We start from the raw sequence: 20,046 nt of genomic DNA, 5'->3' as shown, positions 1-20,046 counted from the left end.
GGATCATTTAACAAAGTTCTTACCAAAAGAAAAATGAGAGCGTCATAAAAATTACTGTATTTAGAACAACCAATGATTTAGTTTGATCTGCCTAAAAATGGGACATTCAAAAAAACTTTCTAAACCCCCCCACCACCCCCCTCCGTTTTGCCTTGTTTTTAAACTCACATGAGTTGGAAAAAAAAAAACGTAATAGTGTGAAAAAAATTAAAATGTTTTAAACCCTTTCTCCCTTTATTTAATTATATACATACAAATAACATGGTAATAAAAATAAAAATAAAATCATAAATATAAACAAATAAATATTGACATATTTTTAATTAAGGCAGATCAACTTACACCCGACGAAATTGCTGAATATAGAGAAGCTTTCCAGTTATTCGATACCGATGGTGATGGAAGTATTACTGCTGTTGAATTAGGCACTGTTCTTCGCAAGTTTGGTCTTAACCCCAGTGATGCCGAATTACAAGATATGGTCAATGATGTAGATGCCGACGGAAATGGCAATATCGATTTCACAGAATTTTTGGGTCTCGTTAAAAACATGAAGAACGGTAACGAAGGTGACGACCTTCGTGAAGCCTTCAAGTAAGTTCCCCGAGTTGCAAACACCCCCGCGCCCCGTCCCCTTGAATACATACAGAGACCCCTAACCTATTTATTTTCTTTGCAGGGTGTTTGATGTCGATGGCAACGGTTTGATCGATCGTGAGGAACTTCGTAAAGTCATGTCTTCTTTAAACGAATCATTGTCAGAAGAGGAATTAGATGCCATGATTAAGGAAGCAGATATTAATGGTGATGGACAAATCAGTTTTGAGGAATTCAAGATTATGATGGGTGCTTAACTTGTTGCGAGTTTATACATATATTAATAAATTAAATAAATAAAAAGAACACATGTATTATTAAACAAAAACAAAAAAATGGCATATGTATTGCGTGTGTATATTATAAAAAGTTTTGTTTATTTTTTTAAAAGATAAAAAAATTTAAACAGAGGCTTGAACAGCGGGTTCAACAAAGTCCTTGGAGGCCTTAGCACCGGTGTCATCACCAGCAGCGTTGGCACCACCGTGAAGGGCAAGAAGAGCAGAGACATCGAACTTGGGAGCCTTGAGGATCTTGACCTTACGAGTGTAGGTGTTTTGGAGAGGGTAGATACCTTGACAGGCCTTCTCGATGCGGACAGCGATAGCATCTTGAGCGGATTGAGAGGCAGAAGAGGTGACCTTGGCAACGAGTTCCTTAAGATCACAGGCAACAGCTTCTTCAGTCATGATCTCGAACATCTTCTTACGGATTTGACGGATTTGACCGGCTTGAGCGTAAGTAGTCTTCTTGATTTGGTTACGACGACGAGAAGTGAAGGAGACGGCAAAGAGACGGACAAGATAACCATCGGTTGTCTTGACATCAACAAAGGCCTCAATCAAAGATTGCCACTTCTTGACCATAGAGCGGAGCTTGTCGGTGGTCATATCCATACGGTAGAAGTTGGTGAGACAGTTCTTACCTTGGATTTCGTCAACCTTCAATTGGATCTTACGGAAAGAGCGAGACTCATCCTTGGACAAATCACCAAGAGACATCTCAACAACACGACCGAGGAGAGAGTCGTTGGCGTTACGGAGACCTTGGGTACGGTTGACAAGAGTCTTACCGACTTGACGGACATCGAACATGGAAGGAGCCTTGATATCATACCAATCCTTACGGGTGAAGGGGTCAACGCTAAAACAAAGAGGTGTTAATTATGTGTACACTGGCTAATAACGGCATAATTTAAAGGAACATGGAGAGATGAGCTGCTAGTTTTTTTGGAAGGTCATTCATGTCAATGCGTGTTTCAATCCAATTATTTTTTATCTTGGTCTTATTTTTTTCAATCACTCTTTCTATTTTTTTGTATGCGTGCGTGTGTGTGTGTATGTGTGTGTGATGTGTGTATGTGCGTAAGTGTGTCCGAATGTATATGTGCGGGTGTGCGGGTGTGCGTTTGTCTGACTCTCTCTCTCTCTCTCTCTATCTCTCTTCATGTTCCAATAAAACTGATGCGTGTCTACAAATAGAGTACTTACACCTTCTTCTTCAAACCCTTCTTTCCTTTACTAAGGCGCTTGTTCTTTCCAACAGCTAGAATGCATGGATTAATAAGGGTGTGATGGATGGATGCATATTGATGTATATCTTACCCATATTATCGATTTAAAAGAGGGATCAATAGGTTTCGTGTGCTGCCAGAGGTATTTCCAGTCCATTCCGTCTGTCTTTGAATTATTTGCAAAAAGTCACGGTCCGGTCCGGCTTCAGTCCGGTGCACCTTCTGCAAGGTGCGAAAAAAGAACAAAGCTGGAGAGAAAGATCTCTCTCCAATGAGCGGGGCGCGTGGGCGGGAATTACCAGTAGCCAGCGTCAAGGGGATATTGGGAAATCTCCTCTCTTTAAAGATAATCATTATTCAAAATGGTATGAATCCTTACACATATGGCATCCATCCATCCATACTAATGAAAGACTTCAGGGTAAAGTTCATGGTTCTCTTGCTCGTGCCGGTAAGGTAAAGTCTCAATGTCCCAAGGTCGCTAAGCAAGAAAAGAAGAAGGCTTTGACTGGTCGTGCTAAGAAGAGACAAGTTTACAAGTATGATTTCATTAAACATTTCGACATTTTTTATTTTTTATTTTATTAACATTGTCTGTTATAGCCGTCGTTTCGTTAACGTCACTGCCCAAATTGGTGGCAAGCGTAGAATGAACCCTGCTCCTACTGCTGGACCTTAAGTTTTTTTTTTCGATCCATTAGAAAGAAAGAACGATTGAACAATAATAAAAGTCAATTATTACACAGTAAACAACTCGTTTTCTTTTTTTCTTTTTCTTGCAGACACACGCATATAGCTCACCACACATGTATATTTTTTTTTTGTTTGTTAAATTGACAAGGAGACATCTAAGACAATGCATGTAACACAAATGGTTACACAAAAGGATTTTACATGTTGATGTAAGGAAGAAATAGCATTGACACAGTTTTATATTGAGGGGGTGTATGTATGTTGGTATTAAGCTTTTTAAAGTGGGATGTGCTAAAATGAGTGGCTATGTTTTATAGTGAAGGGGGGTTAAAAAAGTAGGTAGATCATTGATGGAAAACATTGGAACATTGATGTCCGCGCAGTCAGCAATCAATTTTAACCGAAAAATAAATGAAACATGGGCTCATGTTTTCTAGCGAATCCGATTGAACCTAGACCTTGTGCCTGAACAAGATTGGCTGCTCCCATAAATAAACCTATTTTTCTTTTTTTCAGGTTATTTTTTTTTTTACCCCTTTCTTTTTGTTTGTTATTTGTATGTTTCCCAATCCCATTTTACAGCTCATCGTAAGCCATCTTTCTTTACCAGATAAATTAAGAGCTTCTAGGTAAATGGATAGAAATTTAGAATACTGATACAATGTATAATTAACTTTTTTTTTTGTTTTTTTTGTCTCTCCAGAGTGTCTCGTAAATGGTATTACAACTGTACAGACCCCTATTTATACCAGCATGTTGTCTTTCAGGATCTCGAATTTAAAAAGCTTTTACTGGCCATGCAACATGTAGTTCGAATGCGACCCCGCATCCGTACCATTACATTTGAAGGATGTTATTCGCATTTCATACAAAATACGGTGGTGCCCGTTCAATTTTCAAACCAGCCACCGTCTAGACCCCTCTTGTTCACACAGATACGCTCTTTACAACCTGCCCGACGACGTCAAGAATACCTTAAACATGGTTTTGAACTACACGATCAGTTCTCCGATGTGCTCAGTCTCTTACTCGACATTGCTCAATCGACTCTTTATACCATCAAAATTCAGAATTGTGACCTTGATTTTGAAATGACCGAACTCTTTTGCACGATTGCCCGTTACGCCCATTCACTTACCTCCTTTTATTATGTCAATAACGGAGATAAAGGTCTGCATTCTTCCGGACTGTTACAAGCTATTGTCTCGGGTAGTCCCAAGATGCGTCATTTCCGTGGTCTTCATGCTGGCATGAATGATGCGGTCTTGATGACGATGGCGAGACATTGGCCCTTACTGGAATCACTTTCATTATGCAGTCTTAAATCGAAGGAAGCGTCGGAGCTGATTGGTCTGATTAATGAAGATGGTCGTGAATTGCGTGGTGCCTCACCCACAGGCACGATTTCGAACCGAGCTTTTTGGGAGCTACTGACCAAATGCCAACGACTGACGACACTGGAAGTGCACGATTTAGCCTGTATCACCAATCACGATTTAGCGCTCTATAATTCGCTGAGAGATCACCGTGAAATGAAATCCCGGAAAACAAGTAAATACCACCCCTATGCAAATGCCTGCAATGAACGAAAGACTAAAGTGTGGATGGACGAGCCTGGTGCTTCCCTGCGAAACTTACTCGTGACCAAATATGTAACAACCCCTTTATCTACGCCAGGATTTGTAGAGATCTTGCGACTGTTTCCTAATTTGACAAGATTTGAATATGCAACCAATTTCTATACTTTCAATAATCAATTTGAAGGTGTCACGCCGGATATGTTTGAAGCAGAAAGGTCTGCAGTGGCTGCCATTATGGAGACTCGGCCATTGGTCTATCATGGTCAATGGCATGAACCTATTACAACTGAACAACGTTTAATGGCAGGCATGACCAGTCGTTCCAGCTAAATTATACCCTTTTTACCCACATCTTGTATATAATAGTAAACTTTTTTTTTTTTTTTTGCCCCAACTATATTTTCTATTAAGCCAAAAATTGATTGTTATTGAAAACAATAGAGGACAATGAATGATTAAGAAAAATTAAGCACTCCTTATAAAAAAAAAAACCTTAAAAAGATTACACAAGAAAAACCGCGTTGCTTGTTGTTGTTGTCTATTTATTTATGAAATACGCCTTTTTTGTACCTGCATCACTTGATCTAAGGCTACTTTTTTTGTAGCACAAAGATATGATGACAATGAATTTGGGGGACGGTTGCTACACACAGGAGTTTATTATATTTTTAGATAGGCGATCCTCTAACCAACCAGCTTTCCCGACAAAGGCTTGGGAAAAAAGGTGAAAAAGAGGCGGAGGGGCTGAAAATAAAGTGGTGCAACAAAAATGAGGCCCGTGTGATGATGAATAGAGATATACTTGTAAAAAGAGCGGGTAAAAATAATAATAAAAAAAAGGATGGGTGTGCAATGATGATCAAATTACCTGCATAAATAATAAATGAATATTACAAATAAGGGTAAAGAGCGAACAAGTAAACAAGAGGATGATTTTAAATACAAACAAATATCCAATGACAAATTATGAGCTGACAAGTTTTATATGGAAGAATTCATTGTTTCTTACTGATAAAAAATAACAAAATTGGTCGTGTTATTCACATGAATTTACACTATTTCATTGTACGACAAGATGACGATTCTTTTTAAAGCCTTTTTATTCCGCACCCCCCAAATTAAATAGTATGAACTCCTATAAATATCATCATCTCGTTTTCTCTTTTTTTCCCTCTTTTTTCTCTCTCTTTTTTCTTTTACAATATTATTTGTTTTTATTACACTCACGCTTCTTATCTGATATCGAATTCAACTACATCAACAACAAAAGACTTTGTCTTCTCTCAAAAAATTCAATAAACACCAAAAAAATTAAACCAACCCATTCCATTCACTTTTAACACACTCTTTTTATACAATGACGGATAGTTGTTTTAATCAAGAGCCTATTATGCTCCGTAATCCAACAAGCTTATTGGCTCAAGAGCAAATTAAGGTAATATATTACAAAAAAAAAAAACGTGGACCTTTTTATGATATAAATAGCTGGTCGCACAACAGAATAGTAATTTAACCCTCGTGTTCCCTTATTTAGCAAGAAGAAATTATCGAAATCGCCCAACATTTAGCTCCAGAACAATTCAAGTACGAATTTCCGCCTAAATCTCGCATCATGGAAATCGAGGCACAAGTTGACACCACCGACGAATTTAGTTACTTTGATGAATGCTCCTTCACTACCACTTCCACTTCCACAGCTGCCTACTCCAACATTATCTACGAGCAAGATGATGAAGATGAAGATTACTACCAACAGTTAATGAACAATAGTGCCAGAAGTAGTTCCGATCGTCTTGACAGATACTTTGAATCATTCACCAATGATCACAATACATTCGTCTCCGATAATCAACTCTCTCCTTTACAGTTACCTACTCAAATGTCCTTCATGAAACATGTACGTGAAGAGTCCTACGATTCTACTGGCACTGTCATCATTCGTAAATCATCTCAATACTCGTCTCCTTCTTCCTTCTTGTCTCAATCAACCCATCATCATTTATCAAACATTCCAGAACAAGATCGAATTCACTGGGATGAAAACTCATTTATCTTTCCTGACCAATCCAACCAATTCGTTCATGAAAAAGGTAATTTAATAAGATTTTGTCACACCTATCAACATTTGTATTAAACATGTAAAATAGTTCATCGCAGTGTACACCCTTACCATCAATCCGACCCGTATGAAGACCAAAAGGTCATCATCATGAAGATTAGTAAATCTCAACCTCCTGCCATCATGCAATATTCCAACATTAGTATTACAGATGAGGGTTACGATGACAACGATCTTGACGACCAATGTAAAGAAATGCCTATCGAATCTGCCTCTGTCTTTTTACCTTTATCCGACTCTGAACAAGAACAATTGTTGGACATGGAAAAGACTCGTCATTTTGCTGCCATCAAGATCCAATCTGTGTGGCGAGGTTACTTTGGTCGTAAGCATCAACCCAAAAGCTCACTCAAACTATCACATCGTGTCTTGGCTGGCCTTGCTCGTATCAATGATAGTATCCACTGCAGAAATAACAATCAATTACAAGACCGTTGTTATGAACTTGAACAACGTCTGGGCGAAGAGACTGCCATGCGTATTGCTTTTGAAAAGGCCATGGAGGACATGACCATCTTGATGGATCATCAACACAAGGTCTTGAACGAAAGACTTGAACAAGAAGTGGATATGAGACAAGCTTACGAACGAAAAATGGAGCAAGTCTTGAATCAAGTTCAACCCCTTGAATCGCGTTTACGCCATGAATCCAAGGCAAGAGCTGATATGGAGTCCATGATGTCTCGTGTGCTTGATCAATTACATGACATCAAGGTGCAGCAAAAAGATCAAGCCGAGCATAACCATGCGGTGCAACGTCAATTAGAAGAAGCCACACAGGAAATTGCTCAATTGAAGAAAACCAGTGGTAGAGCCACTCCTGCAGCAGGTAGACCTGCTCCTTCAGGAAGAATGACCCCTGCTGCTGGAAGAATTACACCCGCTACTGGAAGAATAACACCCGCAGCACCCACTCGATCTGTCACTGGTAGAACCACACCAGCTGCTAGACCTGCTTCTGCTAAATCTACTGTCACAGCTACCTCTGCTAAATCAACAACCACCAGCAGTCGATTAACATCCAAAAGAACCATCACACCTACCACAGCTCGACCTTCCATTCGACCCGCATTACGCAGTACTACACCTGCACCACCAACAACTACACCCTTAAGAAAAACTGTCATTAATAGAAAATTATAAATAATTACTCAACTAATATCCCCGTATATGCCTTTTTTTCTTTTTTCTTTTTTATAATTTGTCATGAATTACATCAATTAATCCCTTCTCCCCCACCCCCTTAATTAGAGTGTTGTGTGTTTGATATACACACACAAAAAAATTCATCTTTACCCTTTATTTTAACTCATTAATACTCCCCCTCTCTCTCTCTCTCTTTCACCCCAACATTTTTTAGTACATATAAATTTCATTTTTTTTTTCAATAATAAATTAATTCGACTTTTTTTTTTTTTCTAATTTTTACACTACTCCGCTAAGTTCTTTCCTTGGTTAATTCACTAATGACAACGGTTGCTATGATTGGGAATAAAAAGAAATAATTTAATGTCATACCACACCATTAAAAAAAAAATTAAAGAAACGTACCAACCACAAGCAGTAATATGATGATTGCACTGAATACAAGCCGAAATTTCCAAAAAATGCCAGTTTTTCTTGTTGTGGGCTGTACTATTTCTTGCCAATCTAAGTACAAATTGGAAATTAATATATTGCAAAAAAAAAAAAAAAAAAAAAATGGGGTGATTATGTTAGCTTTGATTTCTTTTTTTTTATATATACCTTGTTGTAATTGAGATATCTGTATATCATCCATCATTTGAAAGATAACACGATCAGTTTCAATGATGGATTGTTTCGGTTCCCGACTTCCATAATAAGGTACCACCGTCGTTGCAAATGTCGATGTTGATTTATTTTCGGGTTCCATCATAACCGGTGCAGAGATTACAACACTTGTCATTTCTATCTATTCTACAACAAGAAAATTACCATTTTTGAATAATGTGTTTAAATTTAGATATTTTTTTTTTCTGTTTACGTTTTTATGAGGTAAAAAAAAAAAAAAAAAGTCTACATGAGAAATGAGTTCTCTTTACTTTTTTTTTTTTTTTTTTTTTTTTTTCCTATCTTATTGTTTGCTTTACTTGTAAATGTAACCAACACTTACAAAAAAAATCCGATGGCTATGGCGGCCACGAGGAATTCAGTAACACCGAACTCTTTTTATTGGTGTATCACTCTTTGTTTGCCACGTTTCGCTCATCTTACACACTCCGACTTTCTCCGCCCTTAGCAGCCTCCCCCCCCTTTCTTTTTGACAGCCACTTTGTCGGCTACACTTTCGCGCGCTTATCATTTCTCTTACTAACATTCTTATAGGCTAGTGGATCACTTTCTTTTAACCCCTCCTTTTTTTAGTCATCTTACATCATTGCTCCTTCGTACCCCAATCCTAAACCAATATGGATAAAAAAGGCGCGCGCATTTAAACCTACAAAACCTTCCTATAACTTTGAAGTTCCGATTTATTAAGGATTACATCATTATGCAAAAAATCATCCTGTCAACATGGCACTTTTTTGATGTTTTCAATTGAAAGCAACGAGTCATTTTTCAAATCACTTTTTTTTTTGTACGTATACTTTTCTTATCTCTCTTGTCATTGTTTCTTTTGATGAACACAAACGTACTGTACTCTGTACATATAAAAGGGGGGTCTCAGTAAAATATAAAGTCAGCCTACTTTTTTTTTTTTCTAATCTTAGCATTGTTACCAAATAATTTTTGGGATTTTTGAACCAATGACAGTGTACTACGCTTAATTTCTTTTTAAAAAAAATAAGAACATTTTTGAGAACTTCATTACAAAAAGGTAGATCTCGCATTTACCCATTTAGTGATCTCCGACAAGAGAACCTTATTGGTTCCTTTGGACCTCAGTACATGCCTTTTTACTTCGGGGCTGTACATCCCGTCTCCCCCCAAATGCAACCTCCCCCCCCCCCCCTACCCCGCCCTTTTTGTTTGCAGATTTACGGTTATATGCCAAATTTATACAAAAAACGAACTTAACAGTGCTCCGCAGTATTATTTTATTTTTAATTGGTCTAGGCTTTGTCATCATGCGTAGTTCATAACCCCCCCCCCATTCCGTGTTATATTATTCTGTCATACAATTGTAGCCATCAGTAACATAGAAAAAAATCCTTCGTTTGATCCCCATAATGAAAATTAGCGTCTTGTATCCGGCTAGACAGTAGACTTTAATTGATATGGAAGTTATAAAATTAGCTTAGGAATATTACATTAACTGGATTCGACGCTCCTGTACGCGAAACATTTATACGAACGGGGACGTAAAAGAGAGTAAAAAAGAAACGAGTTGGGTTTAGTTATTCTATCAAAAGATAATATGGGCCTGATCTAGATCACTGTTTTATTGACATGTTAAGAGATATTAAGTTTACGCGATACTCGTTTTAAAGCATTGTACTTAATTTTCAATTTATGTCTACATTTGCATAGAAACTCAAAAAGATAAACACTTTTGCTTTGCGAATGATAACCACAGTAACAAATGAATCATATTTTGTTAATGCATATATAGATCAATAGTGCAAAGAGCTTGAACAAAAGCAATCGCTGTCATTGTGAAGTAATTTGAGACCAATAACTCAGAACTGAATAGATAATGACAAATTTAAATGATTTCATGTATAGTAGATGTTTGTGCCTATTGTGTTAATGGAAACAACATAGAAATTAGCAACATTTTTTTTTTATTTAGTTTATTCTTGCATGTAAAAAAAAAGCATTGCTCACTCTCCAATTACTTTAAGTTCAAAGATGACCTTGACAACCAGAACTCGTCTTGACAGTTTCAGATATTACAACAACAGATAAATCCAGATTCGTAATTCTACCTATATGCATAAAAGTCTGGAGACCTCCCTGCGGCAAGATATACGTTGCTGCCGATCGCGTATGGAAGGTTCCTTGTTTTATAAGCATTTACATATTACAGCCTCAAGGTAATATTTTATCCTATTTTTGGATCTGATTAGCCGGACATTTGACACGAGTAAGTCTAACTTGCATGATGAAAATTACCTTGAATGGGAGAGGTTTTTATTTTTCTGCGCCACAAATGACTTCAGTTTATATGATAGCATTTCATAAAATGAATGGTTGCTATGCACAAATACATTTTTTTTCTGTCTTACTGTGAAGTGACGAAATGTCTCTTTTTTTTTGGGATAAGGGGGGATGATGTTTACGTAGAATGGTTATGAACTCATGTAAGTCAGTCTTTTGAATATAGATTTGGCTTATATCCGTAATTTCTGTCATGTTTGAATAAGCAAACAATGGGGGCTTTTTTTGGGGGGGAGACGGGATGTACAGCCCCGAAGTAGAGCATGCACTGAGCTCCAAAGGAACCAATAACTTTCTTTTGTCGGAGGTCACTAAATCAGTAAATGCGAATGAAAGGTAATCAACACCGAATGACTCTAATAATACGTGTGAACATTAGACCCCTATTACCGCGAACATACTTTGGAACTCAGGTACATTTCAGAAAAATCTTAACATTGTCTAGAAGGAATAAAGGAATTCTACTTCCAAAAGGATTCACATGGTGGGTGCACTGACTAAATAACCCTTTATTTTTTTGACCGTGTGATTTGTTTAAGGGACCACTTAATTTATTTTAGTAAAAAGCTAAACCAAAACAATGACACAGCATATGGGGGGGGGGAGAAAAAGGGACCCGTATTTTATATTTAATTGGTAATTTATTATTAGTAAATCTTTGTAAATGTCACATTGCTATTGGGCGTTATTTTGCTTTTATTGTTCACTTTCTTATTAAATTCAATATCATGTCACAAGTTATTGTTGTGATCTTGTTTACAAGTATACCCACCCTAAGGATTAATCCCACGGTGGAATGAAATGTTCATTAGGTTAGTAAGATCAATCAATCACAACATCACAGTTTAAGGCCCCGATTTACTAACAATAGTTATTCAAGTTAAACATCATCGCTAAATGTCTTCCTTAACTGCACCGATGATCGAAAGGAGAGTATCTAAGGTTCTATTGTACATTCTTTTATTTTTTTAGCACTGTCATCGTAATGGGTTACACATCTCCACACAGGCAAGACCCAAGGATATGAGATGGGGGTCAATTCATTGTCAATATTGAATGCCTTTATTTGGTTTTGATACGCTTTGTAAAAAGCTATTCTCCTTTATCAAAACTATCCTACCATTTGTAGAAACAAAAAATATTCTCTCCTCCCTACGTTTAATATAATATTTAGATCACATTGATTTGACTGTAGCATAATTCCATATACTTGTAAAGAGTGCTGTAATAAAGAAATAAATAGTATTGCATAAGTTGCATAAACTTGCAGATAAGACTTTATTTCCATGCATTTGTTCATTAACTACTTTGACGCACGGATACTGATTCTTTATACATCATGTCTAAATAAGAAATATCATAATGCAAAAAAATTAATAAGGCGTGCTAAGGGGGTGAATTCGTCACAAATAAAAATAAAAGCCTGGATGGGTGTAGATCATTTACAAGCGCAACTGAAGTAACGAATACGCTTGGCATTCACTAATTATGTTCTATTAAATCCTCCTAATTGCATTTTGAAGATAGGATAGTAGGTCGTCTTTGGTAGGAGGTAGTGTTCATTAGCGCAATACGGGGTATAAAACACGCACTCACAACGATTATCATCCCGCACAAGATAACCTTCTAGGTGGGATATTGGTGGTATACGTGGTATACGTAAGGCCGCGCCCTTGAGATATTTTTTAACTGATCAACACTTTCGACATTTCACCGAATTAGTTCTCGATGCTTAAACTTCTGAAATTATAAGAGAGGAATATTTGTGATACTCAAACACTATATCATCGATGGGCACACATTCAATGATAATAATTTTAATTGCCAAGAAAAGCCATTAATATCGGTGGTCTCTAGTACATAGTGAAGTATCTAAGCATATGTCGAATTGCTGGCCATTCTCACGATCAAAGGTCGATGATTTTAACAGTAAGCGATATCCAAAGGTGTACGTATCAAATCCAAATGAGAATTACGAACAGTGTATATTAGGTTGAAGCTGGAAAAAGTCTGTATCGTCATATTATTGATATTGATAGGGATTTTGACACTATGTGAAAGGTTAAAATTGTCTCAACCCACAGCAGTAGTACACTTTTCCAAAATGAGCTGTAATCGGAGTTTTAACGTCGATGTAAAAACGTATCCAGTGTTCCATCCGTATTGCTCTTCCTCTTTCCATCCATCCAGCATTATAATATGGTAAGACGATAATCCTTGATATAATCATCCATCCGTATCAAAAACTAACATGTCACTGTCTTCTTTAGTCTCACAGGTGCGTTTTTTTTTGAAAATACGATTTAAAAGAGCATGAAATGAAGAAAATGAGGAAAAGAAACTAACATTCTCAAAATTGTTTAATTTTATAGAAAGTTTGAAGCTCCTCGTCATGGTCATTTAGGTTTCGGTCCTCGCAAGAGAACTAGATCTCACCGTGGTAGAGTCAAGGCATACCCCAAGGATGATTCCAAGCTTCCTGTCCACTTGACCGCCTTCATGGGTTATAAGGCTGGTATGACCCATATCGTCCGTGATCTTGAACGTCCTGGATCCAAGATGCACAAGAAGGAAATCGTTGAAGCTGTCACAGTTATCGAGTCTCCTCCCATGGTTATTGTTGGTGTTGTCGGTTATGTCGAAACCCCTCGTGGTCTCCGTTCTTTAACCACTGTCTGGGCTGAACATCTTTCTGAAGAAGCCAAGCGTAGATTCTACAAGAACTGGTACCGTTCCAAGAAGAAGGCCTTCACCAAATATGCTGCCAAGTATGCTAACGGTGGTAAGGATGTTGCACGTGAAGCTGAACGTATCAAGAAGTATTGTTCCGTTGTCCGTGTTATTGCACACACTCAAATCTCCAAGGCTAAGCTCCATCAACGTAAAGCTCATCTTATGGAAATTCAATTAAATGGTGGTTCTGTTGCCGATAAGGTTGAATTTGCCCGTAACCACTTTGAAAAGGAAGTTACTGTCGGTTCTATCTTTGAACAAGATGAGATGATTGATATTATTGCCACAACCAAGGGTCATGGTTTCGAAGGTGTCACTGCCCGTTGGGGTACAAAGAAGCTTCCTCGTAAGACTCATCGTGGTCTTCGTAAGGTCGCTTGTATTGGTGCCTGGCATCCTTCCAGAGTCATGTACTCTGTCGCTCGTGCTGGTCAACGTGGTTACCATCGTCGTACCGAAATCAACAAGAAGGTTTACCGTATTGCCTCCGGTGCTGATGCCAAGTCTGGTACCACTGAATACGATCTTACCGAAAAGCCCATTACTCCTATGGGTGGTTTCCCTCATTATGGTGTCGTCAATGACGATTTCGTTATGATCAAGGGTTGTTGTGCCGGTTCCAAGAAGAGAGTCATTACTCTTCGTAAGTCTTTGACTGTTCACACTAAGCGTTCTGCTTTGGAAAAGGTCAACGTCAAGTTCATCGATACTTCTTCCAAGTTTGGTCATGGTCGTTTCCAAACTCCTGCCGAAAAGCATCAATTCATGGGTACTCTCAAGAAGGATCTTTAAATCATCTAGCATCTCTTTTTTTTTTTTTTTACTTTCTGTAGTTTCTTTTTCACTTCACAACACCCATTATAAATAATAAAAAACCCCCCCTCGATTTGGAAAAGACACACAAAAAGTTAAATGGTCATAATATTGGGATTTATTTGTTGAAGGAATATAGAAATAGGTTATACGTTGACTTTGCGGGCAAGCTCACTCATCATGCCCAACAAATCTTGAATGGTAAATTCTAAATGAGCACCTGCATCAGAATAACACTTATGGATCAAATCCTCCATCTTTTCATGCTGACGAATGAACTCTTCTTGGATACCACGCCAAACTACTTGAAGTAAACCTTCTTCTTCTGAGAAATGCTTATCAACACGCTTATATAATTGCTCCAGCGATTTCTTAATTTCTTTGGGAGGATACATGGTGATCACTCTACGTAATTGTGTCTTGTTGTAATTCATGTGAAATGATACTTCTTCGGGTGTGCCTGTATGCGTCATATTCTCAACTCCCTCAAAGAACTCTAATAATTTACCAAGTGGGCGGCGAATAATAACCTTAATATATGCGTTCAAACTATTGTCGTACTGTGTTTTGGCATGCTTAATCCATTTTTCAAGCACATGCAATTTGTTTGTACGCAGTGTGTGATACATATGATGCATATTTTCTAATAAGTATGATGGTTAAAACCCGCTTACTATACAAAAGTTTTTTTTTCTTACCAATATACATGATGGTCGCATTTAACTGTTCCTTATCGTCACCAGTTTGGTCACTTTCTCTAGCAATACTTTCTAAACTTCCCATCATTGCTTGAATGATTTTTTCATATGCCTCCGTTACTGTTACACGAGTTTCGGATTCGGGTTGAACATTGACAGCTGCCATTTCCAATCTCATGGCAAAAACGGGAAACGTTCTGAAGAAAGACAAAATACCCTTACGTTTCTTGGAGCTGACCTTCGTTTCCTCAATAATACGAACTTGGTCCGCCTATGAAATAAAAAAGTGTCAGTATCCACATTTATACCACTTTTTGTCTATTCTCGAATTTACAATAAAACTTTCAAACATTTTGGTTAAACGTTGCAAAATTGATTTACACAATCTCAGTATAAACTCTTGATCGGAACCATCCCATTTTTCTTGTTGGAATTCAACGGCACCAAGCATACTGACTGCTTGACTACCAGGGGGAAAAAATAATATGCATGAATAACTCTGATCGCTTCACATCTTGACTGATTTTTTTTGTAAAAACTTACGTTGGGTCACTCTTAACACCGTATTCCAATAAACTTACAAGATTTGGTTCCAAAGTTTCAAAAATGATTTCCATCCATGTCCTAATACAGTTTTAGAATAAACTTACAAATATTTCAAAAAGAACAAAACTTACAAAATCTTTTTAGACATCTTGACATCTCGAATCTTATCTCTACGGACATACAAATCTGCCTTGTTTGGTACTTGTGAATAAACCATCCCTCTTTCCAAGAAAGACTTGGGGCCGTTTAAAGTCTGCTCAAACAAGTCACTCATATAATTTTGCTCTCTGCATACAGCCATAATGGCTTGACTAATCATTTGAGCAAAAGCCTATGTACATTTCTTTTAGTATTTGTCCCATTTTCTTTTCTTCATACAGTTTGTAATTTACATCATCTGCTGCCTTTTCATCCTCATCTACACTAGCACGTCCTGTACCACCGTTAAATCCTCCTCCAATAACACCCTCGACAGATCCTCGAAGCATATGACGGTAACGGTGAGGTCTTGAATCATCACCTCGTAAATTGGGTGCATACGCTAAAGCTCTTGCGGGTCTAGATTCTTCAGGCTTAAAAACTAGAGGGATGTTATTCTTCTTTCCTGCCATTGTAAACTTCTACTTACTGTATTCAAGTTCATCCACGTCTCTTTTACGTAAGGCTGCATAAAATGATCGTGTAACATCAATCAATTCTCGAACATCACGTTCGTATAAGGGAGCATTGGCTTGAGCATAGCACTATAACACAATCAACAACGTGTGTCATTTATTTTCTTACTGTATGATACCTACTCTCTGCAACTCATTATACATTCTAGGTTCCATTTCCTTTTCCCAAAGATTAAATCCTTGGTATTTGATCAACTGGTCTTCGATTTGTTCATGAGGCTGTGCAACGATAATACTGTTGTTGCCCCTTCTAGTTCCTGTAGGGGAAGACCTTGCTTTGGTTTCAGCGTATAACTGAGCCTGGTATTCAAATTGCTCCTTCAAGAACTTGAAGATACGTTCACTGAATTTGTTACCATGAATGTTATATGTCTCGAGTCTCTCCTGCACTGCAGACATATCTTGTAATCCATCGCCCAATTTCGTTTTGATCACTTTTTGTAACATCTCGGCGGATTCTTGGATATTAATAACATCATCTACAGTATCCATGGGATCGTTTTGTAAACTGTCCAGACATTTACGGGGTATAGAGATGGCTGTCTATATTTTGAATGTAATAAGTCGCTATGTTTACTTGTGCTGTGCAATGTGTGAGTTCTTTTTTTTTTTTTTTTTACCAGTAAGGCATCAAGTTCGGATATGAGAAAGTGTTGATTTGAATTCAATATTTGAAGTGCTCGATTTTGTGTTTCAATCTCTCGAATATCATCACCCATACTCTAACAAAAGGGCGAAAAAAAGAAGTTTAATTACAAAAAAAAGAGTGGGGGGTCTATATATAACAAATGGCTAATATGTACGGGAAAGAATGACAAGTGTAAGACTAAAATTAACAAAGAAAAAAAAAGGGGGGGAGGGAGGGTAGAAGGACAATGTGCTCTAAGGTTTCTTTTCACTTACGTTGAGCTCTGCACCATAAAGTGATAACCAACTTTCCATACTATCGAGCTCGTCTAAGGATTTATCAATATGATCCACAATTGATCGCACACGCTCATCCGATTGAATAATTGCATGGACATTAGCCTACAGATATTGGATTATATGAGTTCCTTCTTTTATCACTTTTACTGCTCTAAACTACCTACAGCTTCTAAAGCGTGCAATTCGCCCAATAATCTCTTTTCAAGCGCAGCGGCATTACCACTTGCTTTCCAATTAAAATCGGTCAGTAATTCTTCTACGTTCATTAGAGAAGCTTGCTCTGTCATCTTTTCCTGGATTTCTTCTGCCTTTTTCTGACGTTGCTTTTCCTCTACGACTCGTTTCTCTTGCTTCTCTCGTTCCCTCTTAGCTTCTCTTGCTCTGTCACGCTCCTTTCTTTCTTCTCGGCCTTGATCATTATATCTTTCTTCATCACGGGGTGCTACAAGATATATATATATAATTAGCTGCTAGTTAAACATAGAAAAAAAAGACCCCGAAAAATTACATTGCTGAATAACGATCGAAGGTTTAGGCATAGGCTGCTGCTTTGGCGTGGTTTTTGCTTGTGAGACTACAGGTTGTTGTGGAGATTGTTGTTGTTGTTGCTGAACTGTAGACTTTGGAGTGACCGGGATCTGTAACTCAGGTACAGATCGAGAAGGTGCGTTTGCATAATTAAAACTGGTACTCGTGGAGGGTGATGGGCTATATGAATTGTCATGGGCGACGGGTGATTGTGTCATATTAGCACGATTATCGTCAAAAGTGTTGTCTGGTGTAATACTACTTGTTGAGCCCATAGATGGAGCTGCTGGATCAGCTAAGACTGCATTTTTTTTTGGGGGGAAAGGTTTAGCTTTGTAATTTTAACTATGAATACAAAAATAGGGGGTCTTACATCGAATGATACGAGCTTCGTCGATATTGACAAGTTTTGGCATACGATTAGCTGAACGTCTGCAAGACTAAAATATAAAAAAGTATCAGCATGTTTCTATATAAGTGCGTGTATAGCTTACGTCAATTAAAAATGCGAGGAAAATCATCTTGTCTCTGCTTCTTTCAACAGCCCATAAATAAGTTTTATTGAGCATTATGGAAAATTGATGGGCCTAATTGAAACCAGGTAAGTTAGACGTGCATGATTTTGAATTGGTATCGAAAACCTTACATCAACAATTTGAATTTGTCGAATGTCATCTAAACTCCAAGCTTTACTGACACTAAAAGTACCATTTTGGCTTCTCTTTACTTTTAAAAGTCGAATGGCATTCTTTTTCTCTACAATGTATAAAATAGACCTTTAGCTCTCTTGCTCTCTTTAAGTCTATATAAAATCATTACGGGTCAAACATAAATAACGCGGGGTTCCTTTGATGTCTTTGCTGGAATCGGACGACTGAATATCTTTGTATGTCTTTACATGAACAATAAGTTTCTCGCCCGAGCCTAAATAGATTTAGATGTTATACTTTTTTCCTGGAAATTTCGTATTTTACCTTGCGTAAATAAGCTCGAAATAAGTGCTTGTCTAATGCCATCCGCCATCTTTTTTTTTCTTTAGGACTAAATAAAAGTGGGGTTTTATTAAAGAAAAACAGAAAGGGTTTCACAGGTTATAAAATGAAATTTCAGGCGCCTGTTGAAATATATTATTTGAAAAACGGGTCTCCTAGGGACAGCCAAATTTTCTTAGGGACAGCCATTTTTCTTAGGGACAGTCAGGGTGCACGTAGTCGTAATGTTGGGATTATGATACTTTAATATATATCAAGAGGTCAATAGAACTTAATAACTTGAAATATATACACATTTATCACAACTAACATAGTTTAAACCAGTATATGTATTTTAAAGCTAACTTTCAGCTTCCCGTTTGGACTTAACATTAATATTTCTGCGTAAGATTTAATTCAAACGAGCTCAAAGGCGAAAGAGTGATAATAGAATTGTCAAAATAAGTATAAATCGTTTGATGTACATTTATTTGTAATTTTTACATTGTTTTTGATTGTATATCCTTGTTCCCATGTCTACAGAACATCAAAGCCATAGATCCTACGTTGCGACTACGTGCACTTTGGCTGTCCCTAAGGAAAAATTGGCTGTCCCTAAGAAAAGCGATTTGAAAAAGAAAGATTTTATTTTTAAACAGAAAAGACAGGACTATAATATTGGAGAATGATAAAATGTATGAAAAGAACAAATACTGTCACATGTAAATCAGACATGTATAATAACAAATCACCATTATCAGTACATTCATTACTATAATACTCCATAATATCAAAGGAGAAACCGGTAAAATCAGAGTATACAGAGTCATCTGTCAAAGTCAAGATACGGCCGCGACCTGTATACAATAGTAGAGCGTAAAAATCAGTCTTGATGATGTATAGGATTGAATTTTTTTTTTGCTAGCGTCTGACACAATTTGCCAACTCTACTTGGCAGTTGCTTCTATAGACTGATAATGTTGACATATTTTCCTAACACACTACAAGGGACAATAACAAAGTGCCAAAGGTTGGTGATAAACAATTGTACTGCGTTTGAGAGAAAATCTCAAATAGATAACAGTTACCTTTTTAAATACAGCTGACATTTTTCCCCACTCCCTGAATGAAAGCTCAGCCGAGGCAGGTGTTATTATCCAACCTGAGCTTTGAGTGGCCCACTTTTAATGATTTATTTAATTAGAACAACATCATTCATCAAAAGACACGTAACATTCAAAGGACGGATATTTATTGTTGTTTTCGTAGACCATGCGAGATTCTTTTTACCAACAAAGTCAACATTTCTTCCCGTTAAACATATATATATATATATATATATATATCTTTTCACTCCAATAAATCAGCATCATCTTATTCGCTCTCATTGTCTTGTTCACTAGCATTACTGCATTTTCTTTTTCTTTTTGCGGGGGATATAAACACATAAGGGAATTCGTTATTGTTATTGATATATATGGTTTTTCTGGAAATATTCTTAAGCTTCTGCTTTATCTCGATCTTGCACAATT

The 20,046-nt window shown here is 37.3% G+C and overlaps 8 protein-coding genes across 8 annotated transcripts; 5 read left to right on the top strand and 3 right to left on the bottom strand.

The window, feature by feature from the left end:
- Positions 1-166: 166 nt before the first annotated feature.
- Positions 167-933, top strand: EV154DRAFT_515696 (uncharacterized protein). Its single transcript, XM_051602290.1, has 3 exons — positions 167-264; positions 329-594; positions 680-933. Exons 1-3 carry the CDS (start codon positions 262-264, stop codon positions 852-854), a joined length of 444 nt encoding a protein of 147 aa, XP_051455473.1. The 5' UTR covers positions 167-261; the 3' UTR covers positions 855-933.
- A 65-nt stretch (positions 934-998) lies between these two features.
- EV154DRAFT_544668 (40S ribosomal protein S1) lies at positions 999-2,311 on the bottom strand (the record flags this gene model as incomplete). The annotated part of the gene is made up of 3 exons (XM_051604613.1): positions 2,202-2,311; positions 2,088-2,142; positions 999-1,740 (listed from the first exon to the last, which is right to left on the bottom strand). Exons 1-3 carry the CDS (start codon positions 2,203-2,205, stop codon positions 999-1,001), a joined length of 801 nt encoding a protein of 266 aa, XP_051455472.1. The 5' UTR covers positions 2,206-2,311.
- A 216-nt stretch (positions 2,312-2,527) lies between these two features.
- Positions 2,528-2,789, top strand: EV154DRAFT_424526 (40S ribosomal protein S30; the record flags this gene model as incomplete). The annotated part of the gene is made up of 2 exons (XM_051596194.1): positions 2,528-2,649; positions 2,714-2,789. Coding segments are annotated over 2 exons (198 nt in total), but the record flags the coding sequence as incomplete, so codon positions are not given.
- Positions 2,790-4,464: 1,675 nt separating this feature from the next.
- Positions 4,465-4,695, top strand: EV154DRAFT_403493 (uncharacterized protein; the record flags this gene model as incomplete). Its single annotated transcript, XM_051595324.1, has 1 exon — positions 4,465-4,695. A coding segment is annotated over one exon (231 nt), but the record flags the coding sequence as incomplete, so codon positions are not given.
- An 874-nt stretch (positions 4,696-5,569) lies between these two features.
- On the top strand, positions 5,570-7,935 carry EV154DRAFT_515686 (uncharacterized protein). The gene is made up of 3 exons (XM_051602289.1): positions 5,570-5,818; positions 5,918-6,473; positions 6,531-7,935. Exons 1-3 carry the CDS (start codon positions 5,741-5,743, stop codon positions 7,643-7,645), a joined length of 1,749 nt encoding a protein of 582 aa, XP_051455469.1. The 5' UTR covers positions 5,570-5,740; the 3' UTR covers positions 7,646-7,935.
- A 5-nt stretch (positions 7,936-7,940) lies between these two features.
- On the bottom strand, positions 7,941-8,429 carry EV154DRAFT_483468 (uncharacterized protein; the record flags this gene model as incomplete). Its single annotated transcript, XM_051598575.1, has 3 exons — positions 7,941-7,981; positions 8,054-8,152; positions 8,249-8,429. 3 exons carry the CDS (start codon positions 8,427-8,429, stop codon positions 7,941-7,943), a joined length of 321 nt encoding a protein of 106 aa, XP_051455468.1.
- A 4,320-nt stretch (positions 8,430-12,749) lies between these two features.
- EV154DRAFT_467850 (60S ribosomal protein L3) lies at positions 12,750-14,149 on the top strand (the record flags this gene model as incomplete). Its single annotated transcript, XM_051597779.1, has 3 exons — positions 12,750-12,826; positions 12,895-12,902; positions 12,997-14,149. Exons 1-3 carry the CDS (start codon positions 12,824-12,826, stop codon positions 14,147-14,149), a joined length of 1,164 nt encoding a protein of 387 aa, XP_051455467.1. The 5' UTR covers positions 12,750-12,823.
- A 167-nt stretch (positions 14,150-14,316) lies between these two features.
- Positions 14,317-18,566, bottom strand: EV154DRAFT_424492 (exocyst complex component Sec3-domain-containing protein; the record flags this gene model as incomplete). Its single annotated transcript, XM_051596193.1, has 15 exons — positions 14,317-14,813; positions 14,869-15,139; positions 15,203-15,332; positions 15,412-15,492; positions 15,546-15,745; positions 15,807-15,994; positions 16,043-16,157; positions 16,212-16,631; positions 16,709-16,810; positions 16,992-17,117; positions 17,180-17,407; positions 17,669-17,844; positions 18,156-18,299; positions 18,363-18,467; positions 18,518-18,566. The coding sequence occupies 15 exons, from the start codon at positions 18,564-18,566 to the stop codon at positions 14,317-14,319; spliced, it is 2,832 nt and encodes a 943-aa protein (XP_051455466.1).
- Between the last annotated feature and the right edge of the window lie 1,480 nt (positions 18,567-20,046).

Source organism: Mucor mucedo (genome assembly GCF_025094135.1).
Source record: "Mucor mucedo strain NRRL 3635 chromosome Unknown EV154scaffold_75, whole genome shotgun sequence".
Lineage (NCBI taxonomy): Eukaryota > Fungi > Mucoromycota > Mucoromycetes > Mucorales > Mucoraceae > Mucor > Mucor mucedo.
The sequence above is the reverse complement of the archived record's forward strand: the minus strand, read 5'-3'. Positions and strand labels throughout refer to the sequence as shown.

Bases quoted from the DNA above. Each gene is read 5' to 3' on its own strand.
- EV154DRAFT_515696 (XM_051602290.1), top strand. The intron at 595-679 runs GTAAGTTCCCCG...TTTTCTTTGCAG, and splicing joins GACCTTCGTGAAGCCTTCAA to GGTGTTTGATGTCGATGGCA.
- EV154DRAFT_515686 (XM_051602289.1), top strand. From the start codon at position 5,741: ATGACGGATAGTTGTTTTAATCAAGAGCCTATTATGCTCCGTAATCCA. The intron at 5,819-5,917 runs GTAATATATTAC...TCCCTTATTTAG, and splicing joins TGGCTCAAGAGCAAATTAAG to CAAGAAGAAATTATCGAAAT. The intron at 6,474-6,530 runs GTAATTTAATAA...CATGTAAAATAG, and splicing joins CCAATTCGTTCATGAAAAAG to TTCATCGCAGTGTACACCCT.